Below are 21,824 nucleotides of genomic sequence, written 5' to 3'. Positions count from 1 at the left end.
AGCAAAACAGGCATCATGTAGCCTACTGTTGAGCATTAACACATTAGAAATGTATGGATGTAGACACTTGAAAAATTATCTTGAAACAGTTTTCCCTGAACGAACTCCTAATGTGCTGCTTATTAATAGTTAGTAAGGTAGTTGTTACATTTAGGATAAGGGATCTGAAATATTGTCATGCAGAATAAGGCATTAATGTGTGGTTTATAATGACTAATAAACAGCCAATATGGTAGTAACATGCATGCTAATAAGCAGTTAATAGTGAGAATTGGTCCTTAAAATAAAGTTATCAAAACATCTTGACCCACCCACAACCACAAATAAGATTCTTTATTTATAAAGCCTCGTCACATAAACAAGTTATGAAGATGCAACTACAAACAAGACTGAAGAAAAATATAGTTACATTTTGACTTGGAAATAAACAGTATGTTAGACCTTGAAAACATGCACAGCATGTGTCTGATATAAATCAGATGCATGATAAGGACTATTTCAAGACTTTCATAATCACAATCTATCCAGTTTTTTTGTTTTCCTTGGTCGTTCTCCCGTTGGAATAACTTCATGACATTAGGTATGGTCTTGATCTTGTATCCATGATTCAAGCTGGCACTTTCAAAAACACAGCCTCTGATTCCCAGCTGTCTTACATCATCGTTCTTATTTATGCATTGAGTCTTAGAAAACTCGGACTGTCCTGCCAGGCCTTGTTATCTTGTATTATGTTTAAATAAACTCTCTATCTGAACCAAAACTGCCTAAATACATTTCAGACTCCATTGCATGTGGACAAAGTAAAGGTGTTCATAACATGGCCGGGGTTTCACAGTTTTTATTCTGGCTGTTTACAGTGTGTCATGGCAGACATGTTAAAGCAGAGGATCTGTGCTTTAAGAAGGCGTACAAAGCCTCAGGCCGGGACACAAGCGCTTTTCTTTCTCTCTGTATGTGATTAGGCTCAGCATCAGGCTGTTTAAGAGAACTCTTTCTTCTTGGAGAGAATGCGGCTTTTAGGGGCTTTATGCAGGGGTGCGCTGGAGTGGTGCTTCTCCTTTCTCTCTTTCGACGAGGAGGCTATTTTGATTTAAATGAAGGCTATCTATCAGAGGGTGGGAAGGCTCTTTCAGATCTGAAGAAAGGAGATGCTGTCAACAGACCTGTGTGCGAGCTGTACGGACATGCACACAGCAGATGTGTTAAAGAAAGCACAGCCTGTCGCTACAAACTCTGAATAAGCTCTCTTGGTTTTCTTCAGAACAGCTTTATGCTAATTTTCAAGCAGACGGTTAGAGAACTTGGATTCTCTTGGCCTTCGGGCCTGTGGTGAGTGCAGTCATGACACAATTTAACCACGGTGACTAACTTTTCCCTTCTTGCTTTTATTGCAAACTGGCACCAAGAGCACGATGTGCCAGTAAAGTCTGAAGGGGAATAGACGCCTCACTTCCCCACAGCTCCTCGATGCTGCCTCTTCACTCATGTGGTTTTACCATACCCTCAGCTGAAGTAGTGCAATATAACGTAAGCAGATCCATCATGTTCATTAAAACTGATGGAGGCATACGCTTCCTCAGAATTTAGAGGATTTGAAACAGCAGGTAAAACAACTGAAACCAAAAAACATAAAATGTTTGTCATTTGACTTTAATTATCTGGAATAAGAACTAATGCTGTGATCCTTTTGCCTCAGAAATCAGATGTCAGAGCTGGAAATTATCTATATATATATATATATATATATTTTTTTTTTTTTTTTTTTTGTCTGGTCACTGTCATCAGGGACAGTACCACTGTACTTGTTTTGTTTTTTTTACTTGTTTTGATGTTTTATTTTGCAAGAAGCACCAAGTAATTCCTGATGCCCCTTCAACAAAACATGGCTAAGCATGGCAAAGTCAATAAGTGACTGTACATTGCCACTGTATGAGTTCACAATGGGAAGATCTCCCTTTAATATCACCATTCCACAGTTAAGTGTCCGTAAAAGGACTTGAGTATTACTCATCCCTGAGGGCATGCATCTAGCCAGCCATGGACAACCATTTTTTTTCTCAGTGCATGAATGGAAGGCACCGGTGGCTCTCTGCCATCTCTGCTCTCTACCAATCAGTCTTCATTTGCCCTCCACTGTAGACAGCACCTACATATTCAGAAGAGCCTCTGCTTTTTCTATGTCGATGTCTCCCAGGATAAGATCTGTTGCTCATCTCTCAGTATGGTGCTCGGAGTGACAGAAAAAGAGTGAAAAGGATGACTGATAGTGTGTGCATCAATCCCAGGGGTAAATAAAAGAGGCTTGGCTTGGAGAGCCCGAGGCGAGCCATCTGCCAGAGTCAGTGAGAGCTGCTATTGTCCATGCTAGAGGAATGTTCAGGCAGATTGAAGAGGGTTTGCATGGGTCATTCCTACAGGGACGTCAGCATGAGCAACAGGGGTCGGACTCTTTCCACACCGCAGATACAGCCTGCGTTTTCAGCAACATGTACCAAGCACATGTATGCTTTGATGACCTCCAAAGCCTAGGAAATCCTAAAAATAAATGCTGTTTGGTGGCATGAAGTACCTTTGCATTTGACAAAAAGATGTTTACATTGGAAAAAGTTTCTTTAGATTTTAAAAATGTTCTTTATACTAAAGTGGGTCTTCGAAGAACCAAAAATGGAAATAAACATTCCATGTTGGCGTCTTTGGTTCCATGAAAAACCTGTAACATCCTTGGAAGTTTTCCATTCCATAAAAGGGGATGGATAGTGAAATGTTCTTCAGATTGCAGAAATATTCTTCACACTAAGAAAAAGAATGTTTTAGCCAAAATGGAACCAAAAATTGTTCTTCCATGACATCACTGTGAAACCCCGCTTTGAGAACCCTTGCACTAAAGAGTGTAGCCCGTTTTGTGATCTGAATTAGAAACGTCGGGAGTGGTTCGTAGGTTAGTTTGAAATAGCCCACCAATGTTGTAGATCAAAGCAGCTTAACATGTAATCCTCTTACAGTCATCGTTCATTTCACAGACGTTTCTTTTGAACAAATTGTGCTGTTTTCAGTATTCTGGTGTTTAGTTTGAATGTCCTGAAAACGAGAGCACAAACTGCATGCTGCGTAATGCGGTCGCCTGGGCTGTTGTCCATAACTGGCAGTGCCTTTGATATTCAGACGAGTGAGAAAACCATCTGAACGAGCCACTGAATCCTAGTTTTGAATTATTAGATGGTGAATTTGTCATGCGCAGTGGAAAGTTCTCCTCAGATGGAGGGACAAAGCCAAGCTGCGGGGTCATGATTGGACGGCGGCGGCCTGCAGTCAAGCAAAGAAGCAGTAATGTGTGCGTGCTTGGAGGACGACCTCTGACCCTCCCAGCAGGTGTGAGTGACCGAGCTTTCATGAGAGAGGGGCGCAGAGCATGTGGGGCGGGGACTTGAGAGGGACAGATGTTGTATGGGGAATGCCCCAGGGGAAAGTGTGGTGCTATAGAGGAACAATCGCACAATAGAGAAAGACTCTCACAACCAGGCCTGTCTCCACGGAGAACAGTTGCCATGACAGCGACAGTGAATGCTCTTGGAGCTGAATGTTACTAGTCCTTCCAACTCCACATACTTTCATAAACTCTAGTCAACACTAAAAGCCTTCAGGCTGTCAAAACTCAAATCTATCATGTGTTCGCAGTTTTAAGTACTTGGCTGATGAACACTTATTATTTCCAAGTCAGATGGTAAGATTGCCTTTGAATATTAAATTTCCCTTCAAAAAATTACACACCTATAAATATATATATAGAGAGAGAGAGAGAGAGAGAGAGAGAGATACAATATTTGTCAATGAGTTTTAACACCTTTGCATTGATGCAAATGGTCTGATATCTGTGTGCTTTAAAGGGATAGTTCACCCGAAAGTTACAATTTTGTACAACTTTACTCAACCTCATGTCATTTAAAACCTGCATGAGTTTCTTTCTTATGTTAAACATAAAAGGCGATATTCTGAAGAATGGTAGTAAGCAAACAGTTGACGGTCCCCATTGACTTCCATAGTATTTCTTTCCCTACTATGGAGACCAATAACTGTTTGATTCTACACAGTTCTTCAGTATATCTTCTTTTGTGTTCAACATAAGAAACAAACCCACACAGGTTTGGCACAACACGAGGGCGAGTAAATGATGACAACATTTTCATTTTTAGGGTGAACTATTCCTTTAAGTGTCCGATGCTGAAGTGTCCAAATACTATTCATATGCCATGTATTTTGAATTATATTTCTAATACATGTTCAACCATCAATGCTTTTTTAAAAGTGAAATCATGTTAATTTCTAACTCAATTTGTGCCAGTTTTCCTTTTTAAAGTAAATTGCTTAGCAATCTACCCACTGATATGGTCTAAACATCAGAACAGCTCATTTCCATGTGTCCTGTTTAACATATTTAGGAGCTGAAGAGCTGTGGTGGGTTAATGGCACTTGTGGCAGACGGCAGGGCAGTCTGGGAGGAGACATGGTGCTCTGCTGGAGGCCTGCAGTAGTGAACCCACGCTATGAAGTCACTGGCACAGCTTTACACAAGGAGCTGTGGAATGCACCGGCTACAGACAATCCCATCGCTGGACTGCAGCAGCTCCAAACCACGGGGAGCTGCAGACACAAGATAAGGATAAAAGCTGCTTGTTCTTAGAACTTTTAAGTACTTGCCAGAAATTTCCTTAGTTGTAGCTTATTAGTGTCAATCAATAAGTTAAGATCCACAAAGACGGCAAACTAGAAGAGTACAATGTGTTCAGCCACAGCTTGAGTTTGTACAGGAGACTTTAAGACACACATTCTGATGTGATTAAAACAATCAGATTTCCCACAGGAACATGCAAATTCCATAACTCACTGCCAGATATGTCATAATTCAGAAGTAACAAACAAACATGAAATACCAAATTGAACATTCAAAGCACTTTTTTGGCAGAAAGCACTGACACAAATCACAGGAGAGAGCTATTTGAGTCTGGAGAAGTTCAGAATGTTTTATTCTGAGACTTGAAACAACATTTCAGAAGGAAAAATGGGGTGAGGAATGAATTTAATTAGTTTATTAATCATTGCAGAAATTGAAAATAGTAATGCAAAGGAAGATGGAGAACTGCAGTGCAAAAGTTCAAAACGCAGTGCTGCTGAACTGGAGCAAAGCCAAAGAGTACAAGCGCTTTCTAATTACAGAATCAATACAAAATGTATTGTGAAAGGGGAAACTTACACTTGGTGCTTGGTGGAAAATGCATTGCTTAAAGTGACTAAACAGCTGTTGGGCTTCCATACAGTGTATACAGGTTAGGAACAACTTGAGGGTCATTAAATGATGAAAATTTTTGTTTCTGTGTAAACTTTCCCTTTAAGTATGTAAATCTAGGCTCAGTGTGATATGACTGAATTGAGAAGTGTGTTGAATGCATTCAGCAAATTTACTCATAGCGAGATTTTTGTTGTTTGCGTGACTTCGCTCAACAAATGCTATTGTTTGGTTCATCGAGGTCCCCTCGGCTGGTGCACGCAGTTCCTGACAGCCTAGAGCAACCATTTGTATGGCATCTGTCGGTCTGCTAATGCATGACATTAGCTGAGCCTGGGGTCAGAGAGTGCAGAGAGTTTAGGAAAGCATTGGTCTGGCTGCTGAATAGAATGGGGCAGAGGTTTGAACTTTAGCCACTGAGTGAAAAGCCCAGGTCAAGTCAAAAAGTTTTAGCCCTGAATGAACATCCAGCTTCAGTCATATGTTCATCTGGACTGTTTTCCACACATCCTTGACTTGTGAACAAGCTTGAAGTCTTTACTTTTGTTATTTACTGTAAACTGTGGGATTGCTGGCACAGTCAGGTTAGATGAAGTACTGATATTTCATTGACTGTTTCATATGCAGAGTCAGAGATTGAGGTACTGCTTACTGGTTTTCATGGTGGTCTGAGAGATCTGTGTGGATTAAGTGGTTCAAAAGATAAATTCTCTCTTTGTTCTCTTCTGGAGCAAATAAGCTGCTTGCCTGGGGCAAACCATGGCATTCATGAGAAAAAGACAATACATGCTCACAATTTTATTCACAAAGTAGGATTTGTTACAAAACCTTTTTATATTGGAAAGCGAGACAGACCTCAATTAAGACTGTTGGATTAAAAAAAATCTATTTTTAATTTACAGTGTGAATGAAAAAGATTGAATTTAGGATTCGGAAGGTCGACTTCAGTGAGAGGTTAAAGGTAGCTTAGCTGCAGCATGTTTCAAGTGTTATCATATGGACGTTGATGTAGTTGAAAATGTGAGTCAGTCAGAGGTCATATGGACTCTTTTGTACGCTGGAAGTGGCAGCTGTAGCCAGTGGGTCTGTTATCTGACACGCTTCAGGCCTCTTTTATGAACTTCACCCTTCTTTATTGGGGAGTGTGCTCATATATGCTGTGTTTTTTTACATCTAAATCACCCAAACTGACAGTGGAGGAGAAGAAGAAATTTGGTAATATGCAGTTAAAATATGTCTAATTTTTGTACCAAAATATCTTGACAAGAGGAGATGGAATCCTATTAATATGCATAAAATTGGTCTGTGGCAGTATTGCCAATGCCAAACACTCCTTCCATCTTCCATTGTTTGGATAAACAGTCCCATCCTAAATTTAGGCCACATGTTGGTCCGACTGCTCATGAAGATTCGTTTTGAAAGGGGAAAATGGTTTACACTGTCTTCTGAAAAAGAATTAAACTTAAAAAAAAACTATAAAAAAATATGTAAGGGGTACTTACAATGGAAAAAATATACTTTAAAGTAATATACTTAAATGCAAAATGAATGTAATGTTTTCAGACAAAAAAAATGCATATTACAAATAAAGCCAATTGAATAATAGTTTACATTTATATTAAATGCAATTAGCTTAACCTGAGAGTGATTTATGTATTGATTGATTGATTGATTGATTGATTGATTCATTCATTCATTCATTCATTTTGACCCAAATAAGTTGGACTTAAGAACCTCTTTTTAAATAATTTAATAATTAATTGTAATTTTTTTTTTGCTATGGTTAGTGTGTGTTCACAAGTGTACCGACAAGCATTTATTACAATGTACTTAAAATACAGTTACTTATACTAAAATATACTTTAATGTAATTTATATTGTAACATATGTCATGAACTAAAACTTATTTTTACATTTTAGTAACTAGGTAAAGTACATTTAAAATATATTTATCCATTTAGCAGAATTTATCCATTTAGCAGATGCTTTTATCCATAGAGACTTACAGTGCATTCATGCTATCAATTTTTACCTATCATGTGTTCCCGGGGAATCAAACCCACAACCTTGTGCTTGATAGTGAAATGCTCTACCAATTGAGCTACAGGAACACACACATAAACTATATAAGAATAAACTATATAAGTGTTCTTCTTCAAAGCAATGTTATTAAAACAATGATTTAAATGCACTTATGTACATTAATACAAAGTGCACTTTTTTATGTACTCAACAGTCATGAAAATGTATTCTATTTAAGTGCACTCAAGGACCCTTTTATTTTATTATTATTATATTATCTGCAAGTATTTTTTAATATATATATTTGAAGTACACTACAAGTTCAATTCAATTGTTCTCACAAGGGATAGACAAAGAAAATATTTTTATTTTTACACCATAAAGTTGCATACAACATCTTTAAGAACGATTCTGGGATGTACAAATGTTTTGTTTTTGATGTTTTTGTCTTGTATCCCTTCTGTTAATATAACATACTTTTAAATATTATTCCAGTTCACACAGTATTTGATCGAGAGGGATCACAGGTCAGTCATTCATAAACTGTCCACACAAGCAGTCAGGATATGGCCATCAATCCTCTTCACTTTGTTTTTTATTGTTAGCCAAGATAAACACAGAGACCTTATCATAGGGTGAGGGTCCATGCTTTGGGAGGAGGTTTTTCCTTCCAGCCAGCCAGAGACTGATAATTAGGGCAAAGTCATCCTCCTCTGACATCTAGTCATATTCTTCTTTGGGGTAAAAATGGAAAAAACATCAATTTCCATTCAGGTTAGGGTGTCCACAGGAAGCTCTGTGTTTTCATATCAACGTGACCAGCCACTGCTCCTCTGACCCGCGTAATGTAAATGTGTTTAAATTTCCAGGAAGACCCCTGATCACAAAAACACCCAGCCGTTTGCCTGGATTCCACCCTCGTTTCCCTTTCAGCCTGGACGTGGACCTGGACACTCAGAGGTCTCAGATGTCAGAGAAACATTCCTCATGCGCTTCCTACCGCGCAACAATCATAATATCAGTCATCCTCTGCTGAGACAGAAGCTCACAGAGAGCTGAGATGGCAGTCATGCTTTATAGTGTAGTCAGTTGTTTTTGTACACATAAGCGCTTCATCATCTACGGTGGAGATTCCCACCATTGTCCACAGATTTTCATAGGCTGTTTTGGGAGTTATTTATCACATCCCTACTGTCTCTCTTGGACTGCTTACACGGAGGCTCAAACATATCTGCAAGAACCATAAATCCTGTTTGGCAGTGTATTAAAAGCCTTGAAGGAGCCAATGTGTTGGCTGTTGTTATCATCACAACATTCGACAGACAATGCTAACTCACTAGCAAGATAAAATAACACTTAACATGTTCTATTGTACAGATTTAAATGGTTTCATCTTATTTCAGTATTATAACCATGCGACTACAGCATAACATACAGCATAAAACTGTACAGTTTTTCATCTCTGTTAATTGTATTCGATCCTAACAAGTGGACCCTGATCACAGCCAATTGGGTGCTTTGTTTGAGTGTTGCTTAAATGTTTTTGAATTGTTTTATTTTTATTTATTTTATTTTTTTGCAACAAACTGGTCAGTACTGCTGTTTTTCAGTCAAATTTAATTTAATAAAGGGTGTGTAGATATATGCAAATACATAAATTTACATGCAATAGGATAGCCTATCATGGCCCGCGGACCTAGGAATATGATTGGACAAACATTTTATGGTCCTACAACTTCCACAGCTGATATAAATACAAATAAACCCATTTAGACCACTTTACTTAGTGATTGTAATTGGGATGTGAAGAGACTTTCATCCAGCATAACAAAAACTTTTTTTTTTTTTTTTTTACCAAATCACCTATACCCTGCCTTTAAAGTTTTATCTTCTCACCCTGTTTGAGGTCCTCGTTGTGTGCCAGATAAATTTCTTACAATACTGTATATAACCCGATAATCGTACAATTACAAACGTAATGCCTTTTCGGATATCTTTATTATAGTCAGCCTTTTTTGTTAGTCAGTTGAAAAGTGGGTTACTTCCTTTATTTGACACTGTTTTGTACACTAGGCTACAAATGCAGACGTGGCTGTAAAACCTCAACTTCCCAGCAATCCAAAAGGCAACAAGAAATCAAAATTCACTATTTACTTTATTAACGTACATTATTGATCTTTATTGTGCACGTTTCATCAGTGCATGTTATTCTAAAGGAAAGAAATTGTTTGTCTTTGCAATCTTGTTGCGTTTCTGGTGAATGCCCATGATCACGATCCAATTAACTCCCTTTTAGATAAAATCAAGTCTTGCCCTATATCCTGTTTCACTTGAAAGTACAACACATTATAAAAGTAAAATGGTTTGTAAATGTAGTCTCATGTTTAACAGCAATTTTTAGCAATTGTTCCTCATCAGAGAAAACCGTGGAAGGCATTCATAACTGAAAATAATACTGAACTCAGTTGTTCCCCTTATTATCTGACTTGTTTTGCTAGCTGATGTTATGTGTGGGAACATGGTGTAAGTTTATTAGTGCGCACTTTGATCCGATAAAGTCTTACTGTCTGTCTCTCGCAGAGGAGTGAACAAACAGAGCGAGCACTGTGAGCGAAGGCCCGGCGCGACTGACCACCCTCCTCCACTCTTCCTCTTCCCTCTCCATGGGTGGGACTCCCTCAGGGCCGCAGAACCGAACACACCATCTCTCACACTGAACATTATCATTGTTCCTCTAATCACACGAACTGTGAACTCTGATTTTTTTGGGTAGGGCCCACACGGCAAGTGGCGTGGAATTGGAGGCCGAAGATCATATCGGCCGCTGTGCCGTGAATACCGAGGGAAAACTTGTCAGATTGTTTCAGTTGGGCTAATGCCATATAAGATATGAAGCTGCCTCTTTGCACAGGAAATGAAAAATAACTCTGGAAAATACTTAAAAGCACTGATTAATAAAGTGAAAATTGCCTTTTAGAGCGACCTCAGTGTGTTTGAGCTCCAACATGTTCAGTGATCTAAATAAAGCAAAAACATTTTAAGATAAGCAAATCATAATTCTTGTCGGTGGTTTGATATCATTTTAAGTGCACTTTCTGGAAACACCCACGCCAAGGCAAGTGTTAAGATAGTCTGCCAAGTGCAGCTGAAAAGCTCATAATGGCGCATATAACCTCCATTCATCCTTGTAATTATGACTTCCCATCAGACGTATTTGTCTGAAGCACCCGTTCAGTCATACGGACAGAGAATTAATGCTAGGAATGTAATGTTCCCTCAGCAGGAAATGTGTTTGCCTCAATGCACATAGTGGGAAATAGACCCTGCACTGTAAAATGTAATTGCTGAGCTTACTAAAATGATTAAGTAAACTTAACTTACTTTATTAAGTTTTTTGATATTACTTAGTTTAACTAAGTAATTCCAACTTTTTCCCCACTCAAAGTGCTTAAACTCAACTTGTTCATTTAGCTCAACTTAAAAGTTTAAGTATTGTGAATGCACCAGATATACAGTAGGTGGCGATAATACTCCAAAGGAGTGAGAGATCATTAATTGGACGAAGAAGAAGACGACTGCACATGCTAGTTACTTGGTTCAGATAGCAGGTTCATTAATTTGCACGTGGCTGGATAAGAGAATGATAAGGTGAGTCTCATTTTTTATAGTTTAACTGCTACATTTTCATTACAAAATAATAATATATCAATCAAAGTTCATAAACAGTAATATTTTGTTAAAATATTTATATAAAATCGATGGATGACGTTGGATTGCTCTTAGCAATCTAATAATTGGTAATCGTCTCGCTTTAAAGATAAACGTGTTTTAGGTCAACAGACAAGTTTCAGAGGTGGATAGAGTAACAAAAACTTAAGTAAAATACAAGTTACTGTGTAAATGATTAGTTGAAGCTATAGTCTTAATAATTACTTGAGTAAAATGTATGCAATGGAAAAGTAACACGTTTATAATTAGTGTTGATGTCGTTTATATATAAACAACGGTTTTCAGATTAGGGATGGACGAGAGAAGCTCTTTACACGTGTAACGTTACTCATACCTGCAATTGAACATTTGAGCATAGTATACAGGATTTTTGCCTTGTGTTCTAAAATAAATACAATAATGTGTAAGGTTATATATTCTGTAAGCACGTGTGTCTAAGCGACGTTTTTTTCTTGAGACTAAAAACTCATTCTGATTTTAAACACCTCACGTGCCTTCAGACCATATACTGAACAAATTAGTGATTCGTGAGCCAGTTTAAATCGTCTTTCTCTGTTGTCTTTTCAAACGAATCGACACGAAAACCATTAATTTAATGCCTTAAAATGCAAAAGAATGTTAAATAAGAGGTGCTGCAAAGAAACCAATATTTTATACAAGTTTTTAAAGTGGATGCTAAAAATTGTTTTTACAAATTGCTTGTTATTAATCCATATACTTTAACTCTGTTAACTTTTTTGCAGAATGTTTCTTTGAAGAGTGCAGTGGACATGCAGTGGAAGTGTAAGTTCTGTGTTTATTTCTGTGAAAAGAGAGCTCTGCTATTGAAGCATTATCGGATTAAACATGGAAGCTACACAAGAACCAACCAAATTCCTTGTCTTCACACGGACTGTTTGTGTTCTTTTAAATCATTCAATGCTCTAAAAGTGCATTTAACAAGAAATCACTCTGAAAATGCAAAACAAACAAGTGGATCAGAACCAGCACCTTTGATATTTCATTGTCCTCTCTGTGAATTTAAAGAACCCTGCACAGAATCCTTGTTTTTCTGCCATTTGCGTCAACATCTGAAAAATAATGAAATGGTTCAGTGCCCATACAAAGACTGCAATTTTGAAAGCAGAATTTATTCCACATTTAATGCTCATAAAAGTAAGCAACACCAGTTTAGCACGCAGAGGAACTTAAAGCCCAACATTTTAGTGGAGTTGCAAAATATTGCTGCCGATTTACAGCAAGATGTTACACAAAGTACAGCTTCTTGCTATGATTCAATTGATTCTACAGAGTTTGGCCAGGATGAATATGAAGAAGGTGACCCAAATCAAAGTCTAGATGATTTACAGAGACAACTAAAGCATAATTTAGGATTGCTTTTCCTTAAGATGCAAACCATTCTGCATATATCTGATGCAGCAGTACAAGAAGTAATACAACAAATTACTCAGATTTTTCTTCTGTCAAGGCCACTTTTGAGTAATGGCATTCAACAGATTTTAAATCAACATGAAATCACTTATAGTGATAATGTTTTGAAAGAAATTGTGAAAGTTGTCACAGAAAATAATCTGCTCTTAAAAATGACTGAGTCTGGTGAGCCTCTATCTACCATCAGTAAAAGAGCATCATACTTTGAGAAAGAATTTCCAATAGTTATGCCAATAGAATACAAACTCGACAAAGAATCACAGTCTTTTGCATATGTGCCAATCTTGAACATGTTACAGCTGCTTTTAAACCGATCAGAGGTCCTTGATAAAGTTCTTGCTCCCGATGGAAGTGCATGTGGAATTAGTTCCTACAGAGATGGCACTAACTACTCTGAGAATCCTTTTCTGATGGCAGAAAAATGTAGGATTTTACTTACCCTCTACACTGATGAATTTGAAATTGCCAACCCTCTTGGCACTTCAAAAAAGAAACACAAGATGTTCAGTGTTTACTGGGTCCTTGCCAATCTTCCCTCTAAGTATCTGTCTTCTCTTCATGCAATTCAGTTGGCAATCTTATGCAAAGCTAGTGCAGTGAAACGGTGTGGATATGAAAAAGTCCTACACCCTCTTGTTCAAGATCTGAAAACATTAGAGAAACATGGCGTCTTTGTAGAGCGTTTAGGAGAATGTTTATTGGGAACTGTTCTCTGTGTGTCTGCTGATAACCTTGGTGCCCACTCCTTGGCAGGATTCCAAGAGAGTTTCATTGTGGAACACCCCTGTCGCTTCTGTATGGTGAAGAAGAGCGAAATCCAACAAAGAGAGGTACGGACAGGAGCATTTGAATCCAGGACCAAGCTAAATCACGAAAGGCAAGTTGAGGAAGTTTTAAAAGATCAGAGTTTGGTTAAACAGTATGGTGTGAAAGGTAGTTGTGTCTTCAGAGAGCTAGACTATTTTCACACTATCGGCGGCTTTCCACCTGACCTCATGCATGATCTCTTAGAGGGTGTCATACCCGTTGAAATGGCAATGTGTCTTAATGATTTGATCAACAGAAAGTACATTACTCTTGACTACTTAAACAGAACAATCAAGCAGTTTCCATACAAATTCATGGACAAGACTGATCAGCCTCAAACTATTCCAGTTGCCTTTGCCTCTAGAGGCACAATTGGTGGTAATGGCCATGAAAATTGGGCACTTCTAAGACTTCTTCCCCTCATGATTGGATTTGATATCCCAGAGAACGATCCATCATGGGAGATTTTAATGCTTTTGAAAGACATTTTGGAACTGGCGACGTCCTTCAGATTCACTGAGGAAACTATTGATTTCCTTGGGGATAAAATTTCAGAGCATAGAGGTTTGCTTTTAACAGCATTTCCTCATTTTGCATTGCGTCCCAAACACCATTACATTGAGCATTACCCACAACTTATACGAATGTATGGGCCTTTAAGAGATGTCTGGACAATGCGTTTTGAAGGCAAACATAAGTTCTTCAAGCAAATAATTCGTGACACAAAGAATTTCAAAAATGTCCCTCAAACTCTGGCAGTCCGACATCAAAGAATGATGGCGTACCACATGGATTCAATTTCTTTTTTCAAGCCTTCTGTGCAGATGGAAAAAGTTGCAGTTACACTGATTTCATCTTTTCCTGAGAATGTTCAGAATGTTCTTCAGAACAACTTTGGTGCTCAAAGCACTGTCCTTGTTACATCCTCAGTATGCATTGATGGTATTAAGTACTGTCCTGATGTAGTTGTTTCTGTCGGCTCCTGTTCAGGTCTTCCTGATTTCAGGCAAATTGTTAAAATTGTAGTCATCAACACAGATGTTTTGTTTGTGTGCAAAGAACAGACAGCGTGGTACACTGAGCATCTGCGTTCCTATGAATTGTCCAGCCATGTACCACTTATGTCAGTCATTAAGCTGTCTGATTTGAATGACTTGTTTCCACTGCCAACCTACAAAATACAAGGCAGGATATTTGTTACAATTAAACACTTCATCTTGTGCTGAATGTTGTCTGGGGTCTAATACTGAAAATTGTGGAACGTGTCTAAATCATTTGTTTTCTCAAATTATTTTTTAGGTCCACATGACATAATGGAGACAAGAACTGTTTTAAGAGTGATTGTGACTGACAATGATATACGGAAGGTCACACTTCCTAGCAAACCACAAACCCTGGACTCCCTGATTGAACAGCTTGGGCAGCATCTTGATCTTCCATACACGTTCTCTCTTCAGTATGAAGACGCTGATTTTAACAATGCACTTGTTAACCTTACTGACATTGCAGATTTACCTGAGAAGCCCACTTTGAAGGTAATCTCTCTTGTGACATCACCTACACTGAGCCAGGCTGACACCGACATTATGTCTGTTAACTCTCAAGAAGAGTCACCTCTTACACGCCAGGATCCATGGCCAGAAACATTTGAAATTCCCAGCTTTTCCGTGAATGTGGAATACAGACTGCGCCAGGGAAACCTTTTGTTTATGAGAGATAAGACATACTTGCAAGTTCCCAGGGACATGAAACATGAAGTACTTGAAAAGCTTGCCGAGGCCATGTACAAATTTAAAGCATATCCCCGTGAAGAAGATTTCAATGATGTTGCATCGGCACTTGTCAAAAAACATCCATGCCTTTTTGAACCAGGCTCCTCCACTGGATGGAACGGATGGAAAAACAGTATAAAGTTTAAAATGGTTAATTACAGGAGCAAACTAAGGAGAGCTGGATGCACCGATGTTCTTGTTAATTCAATGAAAAGAGGGAGCCAAGATTCTCCAAGAAATGTCAAGAAACCCAAACGATTCGAGATAAATTTTCTACCCAATATGCCTGCTGGTGAAAATGAAAGCAGCATGGAATCAAAACGATTAGAAATTGTGGAGGAAATGAAGAAACGACATCCAAGTTCTACACTGATAGCACAGTACATGGACATAACTTTTTCGCTAAGAAGAAAAGAGTTGGTTGAAAAGGAGCCTTCAGTAAAAGAGACTTTACAAAGATGGCCAGCACTCTTCAGGGAAAGTCAGGTAATTAAGACACATTTTATCTAGGGCATGTAAAAATGTTTCAAGTCTTAATGTGTTTTTGTTCTCCTTTTCGTAGATTATTGCTGAGTTCAACCGGATAACAAGCAAAAACCTCAAGCAAGAATTCTTCTCAGCCCTTGCTAAAAATACTTCTCGTTTTCTGGAGATTTTTGAATCCAAGAAAGGCACAGCTGGAAAAAAGCTCTCAGAGTATCTAATACAAATGAAGTCTGCAGTAAGTGTTTTTTGTCAAGTTTAAAGTGATCTGTTTTCACTCTTGATCTTGATGTTTTATGTGTTATTTGTTAGAACATCACTGATGTCACTGCTCGACGGACAGCAGTTCTCCGTGGTCTTGCAGTCCTTCTTGGAGAAGACACTACAGACTTCTTCAAAACATGTTTTGTAAGTATTCTAATTTAATATCTTTTAAAAAATGCTACAAGAAAGATCTCCCAATTTTTGTGTCAGCATTACGTTTATTTAAGAGATCTTATATAAAGTACATAGAAGATAAATAAAATGCAAGTAAAATATATTCTTTGTTTTCCATAACATTTGATCAAATCTTAAAATGTGGATGAAACTGTTTTCAAAGTATAAAAATCTCATATAGAATAGTGTCTTGAATTTTCCAATTCAATTTCAATCCAACTACTCTGCGCAAAGAGGTCTCTATATTTAGCCATTCTTTACCTATGTCCCGTGACAGTTTTAGCAGCATCCCTTCTCCACTCTATCGCTTCACTCTCTGCTGGTATATACGGTTTCAGCAGTAACAACAAAAACAAACTCCTTTCGATGACCAATAATTATTGTTAAATAATAAATTAAACATTAAAAGGATAGGGAAAGGATCTCATTTTGTTACAAACTTGTATACATTTTTGTTCTGATGAACACGAGGACATTTTGAGGAATGTTTGAAACCAAACCGATCATGGGATGGATGTAACTGTTTTACTAAAAAGATATTGTTATTAAATGTTTCAAAGATGCTTTTGCTGAAAAGGTCCAAATTATCACTGACAATTCCCACTGAAGCCCTGTTACAAATAGTTACTTCAAGAACTAATAACAGCACCTTAAGCAGTTTAAATTTTTAAAAGGAACATGCACTTGTTTGCGTTTGCAATATAAGAATGTATTTTAATATTGCTTTTCTTTCTTTCTTTCTTAGGATATTGATATTGTCACACCTCAAGTATCAATAGGAATTCTCACTGTGGTGCCAGAGGACAGCCCCATGTCTCCACAAGGTTTGCCATTGGAGGTCACTGATACAGCAATCATTTTGGAGGGTCTTATAGCAATGGATGGACTTGAGAATGTTCCACATGCCATGTGTTTTGTTTTTGGACTGATCTATGCTTTAAATATGGAGTACCCTTCACAGCTTAAATACACTTTTGAGTTCATTCAAAGGGTTTTTCTTTCCCTGGGGCACAAATCTCTCAAGCCAAAACTGCAATCACTAAAAAACCTACTGTTTTAATGTTTTTTTGTTTTTTTTTGTTTCTGATTGCAGAAACAAGTCTGGTTACTGTAGGTTTGTTTTTTGCGTGTATGTTTCTGATGGCAGAAACAAGACCATGTTACTGTAGGTCTGTTGCAGCATTTTTTTTTTTTTTTTTAATCAGTCACCTGCCAACCTGGATACAAAACAAAAACTCCAGTCACTAAAAGCTTTGTAGTCAAGAATTTGTTCAATATATTTTTAATTGCAGAAACCAATTGGTCTATTGTTGCCTTCTGGGTGTTGTATCCAGATTGATGGGTGACTGATTAAAAATCTTAATACCTGCAACTTAACCTTGATGTTTTTATCTGTTTTTGTTTTATGCTTCTGATGGCAGAAAAAAGACCATGTGATTGTAGGTCTGTTGTTGCACTTTTGCAATGTTGTTGATGGATGACTGATTAAAACAAATGTTTTATTTAAAATCTTAAGTGTTTGCAGAAACAAGAACAAAAACAAAACTCTAATTGCTGCATAAATTGGATGTTTTGGTCAAGGTGTGTTCTTTGTGTTTCTGATGGCAGAAACAAGACCGTGTTGCAGTAGGTCTGTTGTTTAATTTTTTTGGTATAGTTTTAATCGGACACCTTCCAACCTGAATGCAAAACCAAAACTTTTAGTCAAGATGTTTGTTAGTAATAACAAAGATTTCGTATTGTGTCTGTTGCATTTAGGGTGTTGTATCCAGGTTGATGGGTGACAAATCCCTATACCCACAACAAAAATGTTTTAATCGGTTATCTGTGTGCAGTAACACAAATGTTTTATTGTAGGGTTGATTAATTGGTTCTTTTAATCACTCACCATCAACCCTTTTTTGCTTTAAAAAACAATTTTGTACACGGTTACATTAAAATGAATGTTTTGACAACGTTTTTTGCTTTACTCGTTTTTGTTAGTTTAGCTTACTTAAAAATGTGAGGCAATCGGTTTCCTTAAATTTACTAGTAAAGTGAACACTAATAATAAGTTAACTCAACTAATGCTTTTGAGTCACCAGTACTTAATTGTACTTGATGTTTAAGTTTAGTCTACAAATACTATTTAGTTTTGCCAACTTAAAATGAATACTATACTTTACTTAATGAATAAGTTTAGTTTACAAATATTATTTAGTTTTACCAACTTAAAAGTAATACATTAGTTTACTTATAAATTTAAGGCAATCGGTTTCCTCACTTTTTTAAGTTAACTCAACTTATTACATTTTACAGTGTGGGCTGCTGAAAGGATCTGTGTTTATGTTGTGGCCGGCTCAGCAGCGGGGCCAATAGCGTCGGTGGGCTTCCCGAGCCACACCATGAGTCAGTTTTTCCACTCGATAGCCACTAAGCAAACAGATCAGCGCTGCTGGACACAGATATGCAGAGAGCACAGGAAGTGCTGCTGTGGAACATCCAGGGGATTTTTGAGTTTCCATTGGAATGCCTCATTTAAGTCTCGCTGTGTTTGTGTCTAATCATGCAAGTCTGAATGATGACTTAAAGCATGGACAGCTTTGATGGTAAATGATCTGCGTTAAACAGAAAACCTATATTCATCTGACAGTTTGCACATTGCTGTTCTTCATCCTGCAGGTCAGTTCTGAATGGTCAGTTTTGGAGGACGCAGCAGATGCTATGATCTGGCCTGAAGCATTATTTTACTACTGTAATAAGCTCAGCTGAATCAGCTCAGGTGAATGCTAAAATAGCACTCGTCTATACAAATATATGTTGGGTTAATTCAGAAGACTATATACAGGTTTGAAATGAAGTAAGGGTGACTAAATGATGACAGAACTTTGATGGGTCAACTATTTCAATTGAAAGTAATTGTCTACGCTGAAAAACAATGACAATGACTTTCTACGAGGTCTTATTTTCACATAATTATGAAGGAAGATAGATACGTTCTAGAAGGCTCGTCTACATGACTGAAATTATAAATGCCCACTGGACTACTTATTTAAAGAAGTATTTAAAATATATAGTAGTAATACCTAATAGAGGTGGAACTGATGTGGTGGTGAGATGATGGAAGAAGTGGCAGTTTATTCAGTTAGATGTTTTTTGTTTTTGTTTTTTTGCAGTTGTTTGTGTTTTTTTTTAAATAAAAGTGACAAATTCAAAAGTGAGAGTAAATAAATGTGTAATGCATGTGTAATAAATGTGTTGTTGTTTTTTGTTATCATAAAATCTATAAAATAAATTCTTTATCAAAAAACGGTATATTAGAATGATTTCTGGAGGATCATGTGACATTGAAGACTGAAGTAATGATGCTATAAAAATTCTGCTTTTTTTAACAACATTTTATAATATATTAATATAGAAAAAAAAAGATAAGTGGTAACAAAATTGCTGCTTCACTGTATATTTGATCAAATAAATGCAGCCTTGGACAGCATAAGAGACTTCTTTCAAAAACCTTTAAAAAAAAAAAAGAATAATCTTACGGACCACAATTTTTTTAAATGGTAGTGTACACCTTCTGAAGAACTCATTTTGAACTCAATCTAAATATCTATGCCAAAGCTTTAACCAGCACAGATGGCACCTGGTCAAGCTTCACCTCAGATGGTTAGTGTACAAGTTTTAGTTTCCCTAAAATGCCACAAGCTCTTTAGTGAGCTCACCCTTATAGTTACATAGGACAAAGGCATCTGTTAAATGGCTACTTACTAGAAATGCTCATTAAGAGAATGTTCCTTCTGTCTTTATCTGCACTGATTAGTCTCAGATGGTTGCTGTTTAAAGGCCCTAAGATTATAGCTCTTCCTAGAAAGTGGTGTAAATCTTCACTAATTGTCATTGTGACAGCTTTAGGGAGAGTGTGTAAACAGAACTGCTCTGGCTCATGGACTGAAGGCATGTGTGACCCCGTCTGACTGCTCGGGCGGATGAGAGCTCCTGGCCCGAGCGAGATAAGAGCAGAGAGACTCTGACTAAGACCAACATCCTGTCCTAAACCTCTAACTCAACAGTTTTATTGTCAGTCTGCGAACCAATCACTTATCCTTTCTTCTTTCCCTTTCCTGTCTGCTTGTGCATGGTTGAGCTTTCATTAAGGTTGCATTTCGATTACTTCTGCATATATACAGCCAAATTGCACCAATTGCATCAGTTCTGTCAAAATTTTACTAAGTCTAGCTTAAAACATACTATATTGATAGTATAGTGTAAAAATAGTGTTGGTTAATAGTACTGATAAAATTATTCACATGTAATCATACTTAGAAGTAAAGATTTGTCTTATTTATTTTAATGCTGAAAAATTGTGCAACTTTTTTTTTTTATCAGAATTGTCTTAAATATATTTGGAAACCCTCTAGGACACACACCAGATGTTAAAGTGATAATTGCCTTATTATCTTGCCTATTATTAACATATTGGCTATTTGTTAGTACTTATAAAGCACATATTCTGCATGAGCATATTCTACATCCCTAATTATACTCAATACCTAACCTTTACTGAGGGAAAAGTCATAGTTAATGGCTTGTTTATAGCGAGAAATGGACCTCAAAATGAAATGTGACCAAAATGTTAATCAGCATCTGATTTTATTGTTGTTTATCATTTGTAAATAGATGTTTTTAGACTGATCATCCACCACGATTGTGCTTAAGTCACATTTATTTTCATCTTAAAGAAAAATCTATAATCAACACAAAGTTGCTTTAGGTCAAAGACCTGTGTTTGGTGATCAATGAAATTTCTCTTCCGAACAATAAATAACTATACACTCTCAGAAAAAAAGGTGCAAAACTGTCACTATGGCGGTACACTTTCAAAAGGTCCGAATATGTATTTAAGTACTACTTAAAAGTATGTTTGAGGTGCAACTCAATGTACCATTTAAGGGTTAAAAAGGAACAAAACTGGACCATTTCTCTTTTGTTACACCCTAGCGACAACATTGTACCTTTTTTCTGAGAGTATAGTTGTGTCCCAATGCATTTTTTACTTTTTAAAATGTATAACATTTCAGTTGAAAGGTGCCATTTGACATTCGGCATGAACGTATTCATTTGGCAGAGCCGTTTATAAAAATTAGTTTTGAGTGTCTTAAGTTTCAATCTAAGATGGACACATAAATACTGATGCCATTTCTACTTGCCCAGCAGTCCTCAAGTACTGCATTAAAATGACAGGATCCTTTCAATCCTACTGTTTGAGTTAGTGTGCTTGTAGATGTTATCATTTAAAAAATAACCAGGAGAGATGTTTGTTTTGACATCAGGAGAGAGCAAGGCTTTGTTTTTTCTCTCCAGCAAGTTTGCCATGAGTTTGTTTTCCGTCCACAAACTGTGCGGAGGGCGGCAGAGAAATGTCCTGCGGTCAGCAGCAGCATGGTTTGGCAAAGAGGCACAAGCAATCTCACCTCAGCGTCAAGGCCTTTCTGGAAGCAGGAGAAACGGGCTGATGTCAGGGGTCAGAGAATGGCACTGAGCTCTGATTACAGACCATCATCCGCTGCCGTGACATATTTGAGAAGTCTCATTAATACTCTCAGAGAAAAAGCTAATTTGAGAACCACAATATCACAGTCCTCATTTTACTGTCAGATGGATTTTCATCCTCTGTGTGAATAGATCCGTAGGGATGCATTGTTTTGATTCAAAGCCTTGTTGGCAGCGAATATTCACCGAATAGGCCTTTACTTAGCCAAGCATATTAAGAGCTGACAGAACTAGTTACACGTTAGCATCTGTTTATTTTATTCATGGCACCAAATAATGATCCCGCTGAATGTGAATGAGAGTATCTCAACCCATAAGCCTGCTGCTGTTCT

General features: G+C 37.4%; 1 protein-coding gene across 3 annotated transcripts; it reads left to right on the top strand.

Moving 5' to 3' along the window:
- The first annotated feature begins 10,646 nt into the window (after nucleotides 1-10,646).
- Nucleotides 10,647-17,383, top strand: LOC113069271 (sterile alpha motif domain-containing protein 3-like). 3 transcript variants are annotated; one of them, XM_026242305.1, is made up of 7 exons: nucleotides 10,647-10,951; nucleotides 11,776-11,815; nucleotides 13,217-13,293; nucleotides 14,570-15,528; nucleotides 15,605-15,763; nucleotides 15,838-15,933; nucleotides 16,709-17,383. In XM_026242305.1, the coding sequence occupies exons 4-7, from the start codon at nucleotides 14,584-14,586 to the stop codon at nucleotides 17,021-17,023; spliced, it is 1,515 nt and encodes a 504-aa protein (XP_026098090.1). In that variant the 5' UTR covers nucleotides 10,647-10,951; nucleotides 11,776-11,815; nucleotides 13,217-13,293; nucleotides 14,570-14,583; the 3' UTR covers nucleotides 17,024-17,383. The 3 variants fall into 3 exon arrangements, with proteins under 3 accessions (XP_026098090.1, XP_026098088.1, XP_026098089.1); XM_026242304.1 differs by having other exon boundaries at nucleotides 10,648-10,951; nucleotides 13,217-13,340; XM_026242303.1 differs by lacking the exon at nucleotides 13,217-13,293.
- Nucleotides 17,384-21,824: the final 4,441 nt, after the last annotated feature.

The sequence above is a fragment of the Carassius auratus genome, unplaced genomic scaffold (assembly GCF_003368295.1).
Source record: "Carassius auratus strain Wakin unplaced genomic scaffold, ASM336829v1 scaf_tig00001250, whole genome shotgun sequence".
NCBI classification, from domain to species: domain Eukaryota; kingdom Metazoa; phylum Chordata; class Actinopteri; order Cypriniformes; family Cyprinidae; genus Carassius; species Carassius auratus.
This window is presented reverse-complemented; position numbering and strand designations above follow the sequence as displayed.

Excerpts from the sequence above, each read along its gene's own strand:
- LOC113069271 (XM_026242303.1), top strand. Across the intron at positions 15,764-15,837 it reads TAATACAAATGAAGTCTGCA|AACATCACTGATGTCACTGC; the intron begins GTAAGTGTTTTT and ends GTTATTTGTTAG. Across the intron at positions 15,934-16,708 it reads ACTTCTTCAAAACATGTTTT|GATATTGATATTGTCACACC; the intron begins GTAAGTATTCTA and ends TTTCTTTCTTAG.